This window comes from Atta colombica, unplaced genomic scaffold, assembly GCF_001594045.1.
Source record: "Atta colombica isolate Treedump-2 unplaced genomic scaffold, Acol1.0 scaffold105, whole genome shotgun sequence".
Lineage (NCBI taxonomy): Eukaryota > Metazoa > Arthropoda > Insecta > Hymenoptera > Formicidae > Atta > Atta colombica.
The window spans coordinates 4777214-4792065 of record NW_017259190.1 but is presented as its reverse complement, the minus strand read 5'-3'; the positions used below and the strand labels follow the sequence as shown (position 1 = coordinate 4792065).

General features: G+C 38.0%; 4 protein-coding genes and 2 non-coding genes across 7 annotated transcripts in view; 5 read left to right on the top strand and 1 right to left on the bottom strand.

Moving 5' to 3' along the window:
• Positions 1-1287, top strand: part of LOC108689051 (calcium uptake protein 1 homolog, mitochondrial) — a 4506-nt gene extending 3219 nt beyond the window's left edge. For both annotated transcript variants that reach the window (XM_018195656.1, XM_018195665.1), the window contains exons 10-13: positions 53-177; positions 265-392; positions 590-679; positions 863-1287. In XM_018195656.1, coding sequence (XP_018051145.1) covers positions 53-177; positions 265-392; positions 590-679; positions 863-1017 — 498 coding nt within the window. In that variant the 3' untranslated portion in view covers positions 1018-1287. The remainder of the gene's footprint in view (positions 1-52; positions 178-264; positions 393-589; positions 680-862) is intronic.
• Positions 1288-1458: 171 nt separating this feature from the next.
• LOC108689925 lies at positions 1459-2463 on the top strand. Its single transcript, XM_018196906.1, has 4 exons — positions 1459-1573; positions 1694-1751; positions 2062-2185; positions 2404-2463. Exons 1-4 carry the CDS (start codon positions 1459-1461, stop codon positions 2461-2463), a joined length of 357 nt encoding a protein of 118 aa, XP_018052395.1.
• A 277-nt stretch (positions 2464-2740) lies between these two features.
• Positions 2741-2811, top strand: Trnag-gcc. The gene has a single exon. It is a non-coding gene; the product is annotated as a tRNA-Gly (tRNA).
• A 126-nt stretch (positions 2812-2937) lies between these two features.
• Trnag-gcc lies at positions 2938-3008 on the bottom strand. Its single transcript has one exon. It is a non-coding gene; the product is annotated as a tRNA-Gly (tRNA).
• A 163-nt stretch (positions 3009-3171) lies between these two features.
• LOC108689953 (V-type proton ATPase subunit D-like) lies at positions 3172-4066 on the top strand. Its single transcript, XM_018196957.1, has 2 exons — positions 3172-3561; positions 3731-4066. Exons 1-2 carry the CDS (start codon positions 3172-3174, stop codon positions 4064-4066), a joined length of 726 nt encoding a protein of 241 aa, XP_018052446.1.
• A 2762-nt stretch (positions 4067-6828) lies between these two features.
• Positions 6829-14852, top strand: part of LOC108689539 (frizzled-4) — a 9952-nt gene continuing 1928 nt past the window's right edge. Inside the window, exons 1-5 of the mRNA XM_018196336.1 lie at positions 6829-7045; positions 7446-7689; positions 7777-8023; positions 8149-8407; positions 13781-13974. Of these exons, the coding sequence (XP_018051825.1) occupies positions 6843-7045; positions 7446-7689; positions 7777-8023; positions 8149-8407; positions 13781-13974 (1147 nt within the window). The 5' untranslated portion in view covers positions 6829-6842. The remainder of the gene's footprint in view (positions 7046-7445; positions 7690-7776; positions 8024-8148; positions 8408-13780; positions 13975-14852) is intronic.

Here is a 14852-nt window from a genome sequence, read left to right as displayed (position 1 = left end):
TTTTTTTTTTTTTTTTTTTTTTTTTTTTTTTTTTTTTTTTTTTTTTGCTTAGTTTGAACGACGAAATCCAAACGAGCATGGCAATATCACCGAGATAGATTTTACGGAATTGTTATTGGCTTATGCTGGATATCCAGCGAAAAAGAAGGCAAAAATGTTGAAGAGAGTGAAAAAAACGTGAGTGTGAAAATATTTAATTTTTATAACCATAAAATCTAAAATTTTTAAATTATATCATATATATTAAATCATAATTATTTATAGTTTTAAAGAAGATCCGAAAGGGATCAGCAAAGAAGAATATCTCAAGTTTTTCCATTTTTTAAACAACATTAATGATGTTGATACAGCCCTGACATTTTATCATATAGCCGGTGCATCTATCGATCAAGGTATATAAAATAATAGAATTGTCGGTTGATTAAATATTCTAATCATCTTGAAACTCTGAAACAATAGAATAATTTAGAATATTAATTAATTATGGTTCGTCGATTGTAAAAAACAATCGGTAATAATTAAAAATATCAAGCATTTTTATTGCTATATTAATTATTTGGATATATAATTGTGCAATATGATATTGCAGCGACATTAAAACATGTAGCAAAAACTGTAGCACATGTTGATCTAAGTGATCATATCATTCAAGTGGTATACACGATTTTCGACGAAAATAGTGAGTTGATTTTTTATTATAATAGAAATACTGTATTTAATTTAATACATACTCTACTAAGAAAAGCTTAATTTTCTTACAAGTTATAGCATGATATAGCATTAAATGTATCTTAAATGTGTATTAAATATGTAAAATGTATTTAAAACATGATTAAATTGTATGATGGATCTTGTTCTACAGTGGACGGACAACTTAGTAATCGAGAATTTGTCGCTGTGATGAAGAACCGTGTACTGCGTGGTCTAGAAAAACCAAAAGATACTGGATTTGTCAAGTTAATTCAATCCTTGATGAAGTGTGCGAAAAACAGCAATCTCCTGTCGTACGATAAATAATTGAGTATTTAAATGCTACTTAGTCTTCTTTAGATATCTGTTGTTAATAATATACAGAAATATACAGAGAGAGAGAGAGAGAGAGAGAGAGAGAGAGAGAGAGAGAGAGAGAGAGAGAGAGAGAGAGAAATAAAATATTATGCAAAATACAGAATAATAATGTTTAAAACAAGTTTGCAATTGTATTATAATATTTAATATAGCACATTATTTGTAAACTAGAAGGTAGACAGTTATGTTAAAAATAAAATTTACATCAATGATGCATTACATTAGTACACTTTCACTCTTGTATTAAATAGAGCATATTATCCGACAAAAAAACGTGTGATGCAGAGACCATAATTTCTCCTATTTAATACGTCCTCCTCTTCAGTAGTTTACCATTCACTCTATAAGACAACAACGGATTGCAAGTTTATAGTTATATTATTAGATATAATGCGGATAAAATATAATTTTAATTTATTTTTTATACAAATGGCAACAATACTGCTTTTCATAAATTTTGTCACACCCCATTTATTGGAAAAACGTACAGAAATGACTTTGACAGGTAAATATATATATAAATCGTGATTCGATTGTGTGCATTTTATATAACAATATTATATGTACGTACATGTATATTAATTTGTTTTAATTATGATTATAAATTCACAAATTGTGAATAAAGAAGGGACCTCAAAACAGAAAAGAGCATCAGATATTTTGTCGATGGGACAATACTTTCAGTGAGTCAAATCTTCTATGTATCTATTTATGAATAATTGGCACTAAATTTTTCAAGACAGAATTTTATTTCTAATTTTTGTATGCCATGCATTTTTACATATACATATGTATGAATTTTAATACGTATATGTATATGTGTAAATATCTTTTGTTTCATCCGGCACACAAGTAGTTCGAACGGAATCTTATAAATTCTGATGCGAATTATAGATTGTTTAAAGTGAATTAAATATAAGACATAACATTTATGTAAAATGACAAAAAAACTGTAAATGTATTTTGATGATGAACTGTAAATGTTTATTGTAGAGATATATTTTCGGAACATTTGGCACCTCTTAAACTTGAATTTGGTTATGTCTGTGAGAATCCTATCGAATGGGAACAAAGGTTCGAACGAAAAGATTTTGACAACAACCGTTTTAGCGGCAAGGTAATTATCTTATTTCGTCATCATACACAAGTATATTCCTTTATATACGTACATCATAATTTTAACTTGTCAATATTATTTTGTATTTTATGTACGTCTTTGTATTTTATATCATTTTGTAAATTAAAACTATTAAAGTAACGTCTTGAATAATTATCAATTTATTAATATCTGTTTAAATGTAATTTATTATTTATAATTCACATAACTTTTTTTAGGTGAAATGGGGTAACAAAAATGGAGAGTACGGCGAACAGTATTGGGACTTGAATCATTAACTTTAGTAAAGACTAGTAATTATTCATAAAGAAAAATAGCAAGGATTTGTTTAAATAAAATTCCTTGTTTGAAATAGTTTCTATTATACAATTTATTCTAATAAAATAATTATTATGAAGAAAAAATGTTTTAAACAATTACACGAAAGATTAAACATTTTTAATTATAAATTGTAAATTATAAATAATTGAAAGTGAGGTATAAAAAGAAAAAGAGTTGAATGTGAAAGAGTTGTATGTGAAAGAAGAATGTACTAGTTGGCAAAGCCGAGCATAAGCATCGGTGGTTCAGTGGTAGAATGCTCGCCTGCCACGCGGGCGGCCCGGGTTCGATTCCCGGCCGATGCAAAATTATTATTTTTGTCTTTGTCCATGAAAATGTGAAATCAATCGCGAGACAGTAGAGAAATCGAATTGTTGAGTTTCAAACGTTAATATTTTATGTAATAAAAAATTTAATAAAAAAGTATTTTATGCATCGGCCGGGAATCGAACCCGGGCCGCCCGCGTGGCAGGCGAGCATTCTACCACTGAACCACCGATGCCTCTGTGAATTCATGTCCGTACAAACTCAATACATAACGATCGAAATACGTGATAATTAAAATTGAAAGTCGTAAATTTTTTTTTTTTTTTTAATGAAAAAAATCAATAAAACTGAACATCAATTTTATCATGATCCATATATAATTTCGATGTCAGACAATTATGGAGATTGTAGACAGACTAGCAGTTTTTCCAACATCCAGCTCGCATACAAATGTGAAATGCCGTTTGACCTGTGCCCGTAGGGGTCGCGATTTGCTTTCGAAACGGATCGATGGTCTCTTAATTCGATTTCGCGAGATTATGTTGCAATTACTCAAGAATAAATTGCAGCTTGGCCAAGTTATGAGAGACGCGGCCTTCTCGTTGGTCGAAGTTAATTACGCGACAGGTGGAGTAAACGAGCTGGTCCTACAGGCGGTCGACAAGGCCAAAACCAAGATTCGAACCAGACAGGAGATGATCGGTGGGATTCGACTATGGATTTACGAGGCCTTCCGCAGTGGCGCCGATCCCTTCAAATTTACCGGATTGGCCAGAGGCGGTCAACAAGTGATTATGTGCATTTAGCACCATTATATGCATGCAGTATACATATGATAAAAAGCTATATGATAAAAAACAATTAACCGTTTTGCTTTTATCAATTGAGTAAATATTGTTGTCCGTTGGTGATGTTCCGCAAGCTTCTATATACACATATCCCGATACTTCGCAACAGGTGGCTAGATTGAAGATCAATTATGGAAAGGCAATAGATCTGTTGGTCAAATTGGCGTCATTGCAGCACAACTATCGGATCCTCGACCGAATAATCAAGACAACAAGACGTCGCGTAAACGCTCTTCGTTACATTATTATACCTCGGTTAGAACGGACCCTCGCATATATTGTCACCGAACTTGATGAGTACGAGCGAGAAGAATTTTATCGCCTTAAGAAGATACAAGAATGGAAAACGAAGCGATCATATGACAGTCGACAGTCTTCTTCTTACCATTTCATTCGGAGTGCCAATGTCCTACTAGACGACACGGACGAGGATCTTCTCTTTTAATACGTGTGTGTGTGTGTGTGTGTGTGTGTGTGTGTGTGTGTGTGTGTGTGTGTGTGCGTGCGCGCACGCGTGTGTGTGTGTGTGTGTGTGTGTGTGTATTATAACAGAATTGTAATGATACACGATTCGAGAACACGCTTGAAGAAAATACAATGGTATGAATATCCACGATGATCCCCAGCAAACTAGAATGGATTGAAATGAATTGAAATGGATTTAGGTTTTCAGAAATATTGATTCACGGATATTAAAATGAATGCTTTTCAATCCTGAATGCATTTTTATTCATTTATAGGAATTGCATATCTGCCTTTTAATCTAAAAATAATATTATAACTTCTTCTATGCATTGTGAATACTGTTCAATTCAAAATTTTGAATAGGAAATACAGTTTTTTAATTCAATTGAATTTAATTGAATACAATTGAATCTAATTAAATCCAAAAAAAAGTATTTGCTATTTAAAATACGCATTCGGATAGAAAAAATTCAATCCATTTTAATCCATTCTCGTTTGCTAGGATGCTATCTTTATATATTTTGTGCTAATAATTAATTTATTTCCCTCTGTTCGAATTCTCAAGGAAGATAGTCACTCTGCGATAAATGAACCTCCGAACGAAGAAGGAAGCGCGAAAGAAAGAGAATACGAAAAAAGGGTGTTTCTACCAGAGCTGTGCAATTATACTAATTAAGAAAATACAGCCCGTAAAGCCAGTCTTAAATTAACTATAATGCTGCCAAACATCGGGATATGATAATAAAAACGTGACTGCTGTTCTTTCCTCTCTCCTAATCTCTCTACTCTTGACATCTCTCTCTCTCTCTCTCTCTCTCTCTCTCTCTCTCTTTTGTAGGTGTAGCAACTGCGTTAAAAAATGATGAAAATGATTTCTCCTTTCGCACGCGAAAATTTCAACTTGCCCAGGTGTTGTGCGTCTAATTTTCACGTCATATTAAATGCAAGCTCCAATTAATATTGATAATTTCCTTGTAAGAATGAATTTCTTTACTATTTGCAGCGCATTTCTCCAACCGCTCAAATTTAGGAATCTCTCTCTCTCTCTCTCTCTCTCTCTCTCATATTTTTTCTTTCATAAATAAGATACGCAAGTAATATAAAATGTAAAAGATATATAAAAAATGATTCCGCGCGACATATCGAACGCGAAATATCAGAGTCGATTGGACTCGATCGCCAAACGAAGAAGGCGCAGTGGCGCATATGAAATACGAAATGTGTATGTATATATAGGAGGACGACAGGACGGAAATCCCTATTCCCTGCCAGTGGAGAAAGAGGAATCATGCAGAGGAGAACAGAAGAGAGCTAAGAGGCCCTGTAAAGAGGCGAATAAGCGTGGGAAGGAGGGATAAACAGATGTCACTAGGGCGCAATCCGTAGGCGTCGAACGTGAGGCGTCGCGTCGCGTCGCGTCGCGTCGCGTCGGCGGTCGGGCGAGCGACGAGCGAAGAACGGCGAACGGCGAGCAATGAGGGAAGAGCGTTTAGTCGCACGGAAAGCTTCGACGAGGGAGGATCGCGCGTTCAGCCCGGCTATTTTTCGGCGATTAATTCGCCGATTAATTAAATTCACAATGATCCGACTGAAGGATCATTGTAACACGCGTTATCGTCTTCCATGATTGTCCGATCGCCAATGCTTTTATTGTGATCGATTCTATTTCTACATTTTACATTTGAAATCGCACTTCCACGGTTGTTTAAACGCGCGCGTGTCGCGCGTCACATATTGGATCGGCTGGCTCGTGAATTGTTAATTAAATCATTGCTGTGTGCGCACGTGCATGCGTGCGTGCGTGCATGCATGCGTGCGTGTGTACATGCGTGCGTGCCGTGCGTGCATGCATGCGTACGCATGTTCCTCGTGAATGGTTTACAAACTGTTCCTTTTCTGAGAGAAGAAACAATATAAGATGCCTGCGTTTCACGTTATACATATATGTAAAGTAAGGTTAATTATTTTTCAAATTTATTTCTAAATTATTAAATTAAAGTGTGTGTATGTGTATATGAGAGAAATCTACGTACATTTCATCAAGTTCAATCTGCGTCGCAAAGGACAGAGTGCGATGTCAAGTTATCGTTGAGATCTTAGTTGTTGAAACTTGATTAAATTAAAAGCAAGACCGAATCTACATTGGAGAGAAGCACCAATTGAAATTGATGATCTCATTTAATGCACAAACAAGTTGATTGAACTATTCGTCAAGATTGAATTTGACGGCTCTTCAAATAAAGCTATGACAGGATTGTAATTACGACAAGAAAGTGAGTCCAGTTGAATAAACAATAAAATTAAATCTTTATTGATCTTTCTGAAAAAGCACATCTCTCTTAGTCATATTTTGAATTTAATTAACTCTCGATGTTTTTCTATGTGCATTTTTAATATAGGTATACAACACATATTTCCGTATTAAATTTTCACGCTTTTACAAGTTGTTTATTTACCAGAAATTTCAATTAAATCGAGTTAATTGTAAAACTTGATTCACACACACACACACACACACACACACACACACACACACACGTATTTATTTTATCTCTCTTCTATTTCCACGTTACAGGTCCATTATGCTTCTTCTTCGAGTTTCTGATTGAAACTTGAAACCGCGTGATGCACGATCGACAGACATATCTCAAAAGTTGCAGCACTTCCAGCACGGCGAGTGTGCCATGTACGATAGAAAAGGTGAAATAACGTTTACGACGTAAGGAATATTTATTGAAAAAGGTTTTTCGCGGAAAATGCGTTGGATTTTGTTACCGTTGTTGACGTTGATACGTGCAATATGGTGCGCGCACGGCGCCTGCGAGCCGATCAGAATCGAGATGTGTCGTGGCCTTGGCTACAATGTCACTGTCATGCCGAATCTAGTTGGTCATGAGATTCAAGGCGATGCCGATTTTACCTTACAAACGTTCAGCCCGCTCATTCAATACGGATGCAGGTAAATGCTCTTTCTACGCATATCATTTTTTTTTTTATCGAATAGTATACGTTATATTATTAATATTTATTAATGGTAAAAGCGTTTTCTTTATAACTGCAATCTTATAGCAATCTTTGCTTTATAACGGATGATAATAATAACAATAATAATAATAATTTAACGAAATAATTTTTTTACGCATGCACACATTGGACACCTTGGATTATTATTTACACTTATATTTAGGTATATCGGTGATGATTTCACATTAGATAAATTTCTAATAATTAATAATATCTATCTATTAAACGCAATACATGTGTTGAAACTTTGAATAATAAATAATTTAAAAAGATGGAGGCAGAATGTTAAAAGATCTGACTTTTGCTGATCTCTGATTGTTAATAACATGTTGCAGTGCGCAATTGCATCTGTTCTTGTGTTCGGTGTATGCTCCGATGTGTACCGAGAAGGTCCCCGCACCTATAGGTCCCTGTCGAGGTCTGTGCGAACAAGTGCGGGCACGCTGTTACCCGGTTCTTCAGGGATTCGGTTTTCCCTGGCCCGCTGCATTGAACTGTTCCAAGTTTCCACCGGAAAACAATCACCAGCACATGTGCATGGAAGGACCGGGCGAGCCAGGGCCGGCTAATCCTATTCAGGTTTTTTAGCGAATATACATGTTATAAAGATGAATATCTATATTAAAAATTGTTACTCGATTAAACATTACATGTATTATCATCTAGGCGATAAGCACTAGCAACGGACCTTGGGGCTGTTCCTGGTACGCCAAGTCTGGATTATACATCTTCCTCAATCGCTCTGGAAGATGCGCCGCCGCTTGCGATGCCGATATCCTTTGGTCCCAGAAAGACAAGAGGCTCGCGGAGGCCTGGATGGCTGTATTCGTAACGGTGTCCTTAGTCTCCGTCGCGATCGCGATCCTGACATTATTGAAGCCACGCAAACGGCCTATACTGACCAGCCCCGCAGGTAAGAAAATCTTTCTCGCAAAGCGAAGTCGTTTGATTGATTCTGATTTTAATTCTGCTGTTTTGGCATTTTTTCATGCCATTGTATTTAAATTCTTCTAAAACATGGATAATAATTGCTTGCAGAGCGTGCGATAGTCTTTTTGACTATTTGTCATGCGGCAGTCGCAATTGGCTACGTGATTCGATTGGCTGCCGGCCGGCTAAACGTCGCCTGCACTCCTGTGATTCAGTTACATCCACAGGAACAAGCTGTCTTGGCCCAGCAACAGCAGCAACTGCAGCAACAGCAGCAACAGTACCTAACGCAAGATGGCCTAGCTAATCCGTATTGCGCCGTCGTTTTTCTGCTACTCTATTATTTTGGAAACGCAGCGATCGTTTGGTAAGTTTACACATTTCTTATTTTATGCATCATTTCAAGATTGATGAATGTAAACTATCGATTGGGTTGGAGGTAATAGCGATTGTTGCTTCTTGAAATCTTTTTATCTATCGTAGACTGATTTGGATTTAATTTACAAATAAATTAATTTACAAATTACGCAGAGGATGTTGATATATGTAATTTAGCTGATGCAATTTCGTTTTACTTGTTGAAAAAGGTATTTCAACAAGTTTTCTCTATCGCTATATTACTAGATTTTATAATTACGCACAAGTGCGAGAATCAAATGGTACTCTCGTATAACATGTTTCAAAGTTGTCGGGTGTTGCAGAGCGGCTTATTGCACTCGGTCAGCCTTGCTGCGGCGAGACTGCATCGTCCGCCGAGGTAGGGATAACAATCTGGCAACAGTGTTGACTCCCCTCGTGCCGCTAACGAGCCTCTGACTCCCATCCCGTCCCATCCCATCTCATCCCGTTTATACTGAGAGACTCATCTTAACGCGTCTAACGGGTGGCATACTTGAGCAAAAAATTATCCGTTCGCCTATGTATTTGTATTGATAAAAATCTCAAAATTTATACATGTGTAATGTATTGTATAAAAAAAAACTCGAGAGAGTTTCACCATATCAATGTATGCTTTTGTAGAAAATGTACTTTTTAATGCGATAAATATATTTTTTAATTACAAATTATAAAATTTGTCAAATTTTACGATTTGAAACTTCAATACTCGTATTACGATAAGAGAGAAGATCTTTGTAAAAGATTATTCTTCGATTCTTTATTTTATGTTTGTTAAATTTGTATATACTTGATTTCAGAATTTTTAGATTTTTCACAATATTCAAACTACTTGCGCTGAAACTAATGCCGTCTGTAGTCTTGAGAGTTTCATCTATGTGTATTTTTCAGAATCTTAGTAAGTACTTTGCGTTCATAAATCTTTTAATACTCGGATAAACGAAGATCACCCGGTATGTGAGATGGGTCGGGAGGAACCTTGTTGCCAGATATGCATGGAGTCAATGGCATTCCATCTTAGAGAAAGCGAGTTGCTTGAGAAGGAAAAAGAAAGTGCGAGAAGAGCAGAATGAGAGAGAGAGAGAGAGAGAGAGAGAGAGAAAGAGAGACAAGGTGGGAGATGGACGAAACGACGCTTCAGACAAAAACAAGATGATTCATATAGTATATGAATACCATTTGTGGTTGTAATTGCGCAAACGAGTTTCACAAAATCGATCATCTTATAATATCTCATGAATTTTCAAATTTATTTAAACATTCAACTGTAAATATTGAAAACTTTTTTTCATTTGTTTTTCAATCTTCATTTTCACATGTTACACTCATTGTCAGTTTACTATAATTTCTAAATGTATAGTTTCGGACTCAGGGCTTTACAAATTTACTGAAAAGTGCAAGTTTTAAATAAGAAACGCGTTCAGTACGCGGTTAAACCCCTCTATCACAAAGATCCGACCCTGAACTCGGACTACTCGGAGCCCGAATACTTTTGCGCGCCATGCAGCGCGCTGTAGCGAACTCTATAGCGTATGGCCATAATTTACATCGAAAGAGCCGATAAACATCGCGCCCTCCGGACACGAAACCACGAAGCCACGAAGCCGTGCACCATGGACCCATAGGGTCCTCCTAGCCATGCATTGTCCTGTCTCGCCTCTCGCCTCTCTTCTCTCTCCTCTCTCCTCTCGCCTTCCACTATCTCCCTTTTCACATTATTCCTGCAACATGTGTCAAGTTTACTATGCTTGAAAAGCAACGAGATTTTTAACGAGCTTTCTTTAAAAGAGAAATTATGACTTATTTGCGGAAATTCTAAAAAAAATGTTTAAACTCCATTAGAACTTTTATTAGAGCTCCGAGCAAGAATTTATGCATTTACGATAACAAAAAATTACTCGACAATCCTTAAATTTTCTATTTATATCTTCACGATAGTTGTATGAGACTAAATTGCTAATGGAATATTTTGTTAAAATTAAAGTCGTAATATAAACAATACACATACACGTACAATTTCTTAAAATTAAAAATTGTCAAATGACGATTTGATTCTCTCTCTCTCTCTCTCTCTCTCTCTCTCTCTCTCTCTCTCGAAATCTATCTATTCTGTCCTGAAAGAATCGATAATCGGCGTTGCTACGCCATTGACAGAAAGGATCGTACGGCCCCATGGTGGTAGGTAGGTAGGTAGGTAATCCGGCAGTTTCGTGTTTCCGTTTCTCTCTTTTCTCTCCTTTCCTCTCCTCTGCCTTCCAAAGTCCCTGCTCCAAGAGTTTGACGGCCGTCTCAAGAACGAGGGAAAAAGGACAAGTCGAAAGAAGGGCTCGAGGAAAGAGCTGATCCATCATCTCTCTCTCAGTGCCCACTACCCAATCGACCCAATCCCCGGCATTCCCCGAGCCTTAAGCTTAAGGACCCGGATCCGAGAATTTCTCGATAATTTATCCAAGATAAGAGCTCTACGCGCCAGTGATGAGACTGATGAGAGTGATGAGTGAGGAACGCGGCCAGTGCAGCGATGAGGAACCATCGGGCCCCGATAACAAGTCTCCAGAGTTATCTCGTCTCGCATTCATCTATTTCGAGGAAGACGGAACAGGAACGTTCGGACAAGGAACGTCACTGCGTCTTTTTATAAATACATTAACGTATCGTAAAGTATTATATTTTAAAGTATTATATTTATCCTTTTACGTTTTTTAAATACACTTTTACTACACAGCATATAAAACTAATAAAATTAAACGCGAAAACTATGTATGTGTATATTATAACTGCGTTTCGACACAGACTTTTCCATCTTTTTCTTTCCGAGCAGTGCAATTATTCGTTTTCGCATTTACATTTGCATTTGTCTTGCAATTACTTTCAAATACAACTTACAATTAGTTAAATCCCATTTGCGAATATAAATCACGCACGTAAACGAATTCTCCCATGCGAGTGAATTAGTTCATTAAGAGTAACATCAACTTTTCCGAATTTATGATCGTGAGAGAAGACCGAGTCAGTGAGGGTAAGAAAAAGACGGAGACGAAGGAGAGGATCGAGGAACCGGGAAGAAACGCGCGCGCGCGCGAGAGAGAGAGAGAGAGAGAGAGAGAGAGAGAGAGAGAGAGAGAGAAAGAAAGAAAGAAAGAAAGAAAGAAAGAAAGAAAGAGGCGTCGTTGTCGTGTATAGGGATCCCGCGGGGTATATAATCAGCGAGATGAGATGAGAGGGGTACTAGCTACCTCTTGTTTGTTTTGTTAGTTAGCGAGTCGTTAGGTAGTCTCTCCTCTCTGCCCTCCTCCTGCGACGAAGTCCGAGTTGCACGGAAACTGCGAATGCTCGACCACCCAGCCGTGTAGCAGTCTACGTCGTGACAGCGAGGTTACCGAGAGAGAGAGAGAGAGAGAGAGAGAGAGAGAGAGAGAGAGAGAAAATCTCGTGCCATAACTAATCGGCCTTATTACGCATACTTTGACATCGAGCTCGTTACTCTTTATTAATTGTTCTCACGCCTGCACATCGATCGTTATCATTAGGCCGGAAATGCCCAGAAAAATCATCCTTTTCCTCTCTCCTTTATTTTTATATATATTTAAACACCTCTAGCCTTTTTCTAATTGTTAACATGTCCTTTTAGATATTTTTTTTCTTTCTCTTTTTAAGTTTTTAAGTTTTTATCGACATTCCTCGAGTGCAATCACGTCGCTCCATTCATCACTGCGCGACCGGAATTCATCGAGTGAGTTTTTGCTTTTCCAAACGCAATAAATTCGTGGAAGGGAATTAGCGAATCTGTCGAATATCCTCGCTCCACAATTGTCAGAGATTCGACTTGATTGTTTACATATGCTCGCGCGACGCGATTTCAATGGAGATGTCAAATCGATCTTCTCGACTCTTCAACTTTTTCACTTGGCATCTTTCAGGCGATATGACGATACAGCATTGTCTAAAAATATATTTATTAAAATAGATGAATCGTATTTTTGTTAACATTCTCCAATGTGTTGAAGCAAAGGTGCGAGAGGAGTGGAGAAACCTGTTGGTAGATTTGTGGATCTACCAATGTAGATGCGCGCCAAGAGACACGGCTACCGTTGTTCGCCGAGTAAATACTACCAGATACCAGATATGTATAGTAGCGGCAAACACTCGAGAAGATTGAGACTGCTTTACGATCGAGCCTAGACTTTCGAAATTCGACGTCGGACATCGTAGCTAACCGCTTCGACAACATTCAATGTATTTGTAAAAAGAAATTATTCTTTTTAAATATAAATATGAGATTTTTTTATTGTTATACATCTCAAATTCTCTAGATATAGATCATCTGTCGCTAATGGTCTTATTTCGATTTCAAATGACGAGATTACATTGACGCGCTCACGCGTCGTAAATATCCGCGCGAAGAATCGCTTCGATGAGAGCAACGACTCGCTGAGAACCGTTTCGAAGCCTGGAATTGCTTGGAACGAACAATGGTCCAGCGGCATGCGTGCTGGTCTCGCGCATGAGAAAGAGAGAGAACGTGTCTTTCTTCGTCCTCGCAGCCTCGCACTCCTTGCAACGCAATGCAACGCAGCGCAGCGTCGTGCATGATCGTGTACTGCACGCACGTGCAACTGCATCGAGCGGTCACATCGCATATGATCACACTATCACATAGATCACACAGATCACACTGCCTATAATTCGTTCTCCCTGGCAACCAGTTATGCTCACCGAGAGAGCACGAGAGAGCCAAGAGGTTGCCTGTTGCAGTGAAAAGCCGACTAATTAATCACGCGAGTCTCTCTCTCTCTCTCTCTCTCCAACAAGATCGAAAAGCAGCGCGAACAGGTCAAACGAGGCGCAAACATTTACTCGGCTCGCACGTCACTCCATCTCACTCTCGTGCTGTGCTTGCTCCTAGTCCTACCTTCCACCTTTTACCCGTCTATAGTCCCTATAGTAGCCTATAGCCGCTCTTTCGACTCCTTTCCTTCCTTCTTTTCTTCCTTCCTTCCTTCCTTCCTTCCTTCCTTCCTTCCTTCCTTCCTTCCTTCCTTCCTTCCTTCCTTCCTTCCTTCCTTCCTTCCTTCCTCTTTTATTTACTCGAATCGCAAACTCGTATGGCCGTACAATCGATTCGAAGAAGCTTTTGAAACATGACGATTGACAATTCTACATCCATCAGACTTTGTAACCTCTGCTATTTTTGCATACTTGTAAATTTTATGTACTTAATTTTGATTATTTTAATTGTCAAAATCGTAGAATCTAATCTATTATGTATAAATGGAATTATTATTGCGAGTAACGTGCGTATAATTCCTATTTGATGTTGCATTTGGTACGATTTGGACCGCAGGTGGGTCGTAATATGCGCGTGGTGGTGCATAATGGCCAGAAAATGGACGAGAACGGCTGGCAACTACAAGGAGGATAGTTTCGGACTGCAGCAGGGATTCTCAACCGTAGCCACCGTCGCAGCTTGGAGCCTCCCCGCTGCGCACACTATCGCCGTACTGGTCACGAGGGATGTCGACGCCGACGAGTTGACCGGTAAGTCTCACTTGGTCCCACTACTCTACTCCCACTTCCCAGTCCTGTTAGATTGACTTCCCAGTCTACTTAAATTGGACATTTCCAGGAGGAATTTTATTAAAGCAATCCAACGCAATGCAACCAATACGTTTTCCTCTCCAACTTTCAATCTTTATTCGCGTTCATTAAGACATCGTTGACTTTTCGAACGTACTTTTAACTGCAGTCTACTGCTTGGAATGCTTGATTGGAACCAAGCAATGGCGCACGATATTAAAACTCACGTTGGTCAGCCTCTAAGAAGAATGCCTGGAGTGGTTTTATGGCCACGCCTCGTTATACCGTTTGTTTTATGAGGTTGGACGCCATTGGCGTAGTTAGAAATTGGATCCTTAGATTCGGGATTCTCGGGATCCTTATAATCTTCAATCGTTTGTTTTTTTTTTATCCTATTTTTACTTATCTCTCTATTCCTATCTTTACCTGTCCTTGCCATCTAGTCCCTTCATCGATCTTAATTCGATTGGTCCAGTTGAGAAGGCTATTTTATGCTAATATGCACCGCCGTGCCGCGCTCTCTCGTATTTACGTTCTCGATAAGTTATGCTCGAGAAACGACCAGCCGAGATTAGCATCTTCGAATTAAACGACCGGTTCGGAGCGTAGCGACACAATTCGATTATTCTCATACCATTAATCATTATATTTGCCCTTGTAAATACGAATAATACGAATATGTAAATACGAATAATACAAATAAGTACAACACGTACGTGAATTAACTTTATACTGAAAAATATTAGGAAATATATCTTTGAATCTATTTAGTTTCTCTATTTAGTTGATTCGCGCTCGATGTTTCTCTTTGTGCTCTGTTTGGATCATGGGCAGGAGAG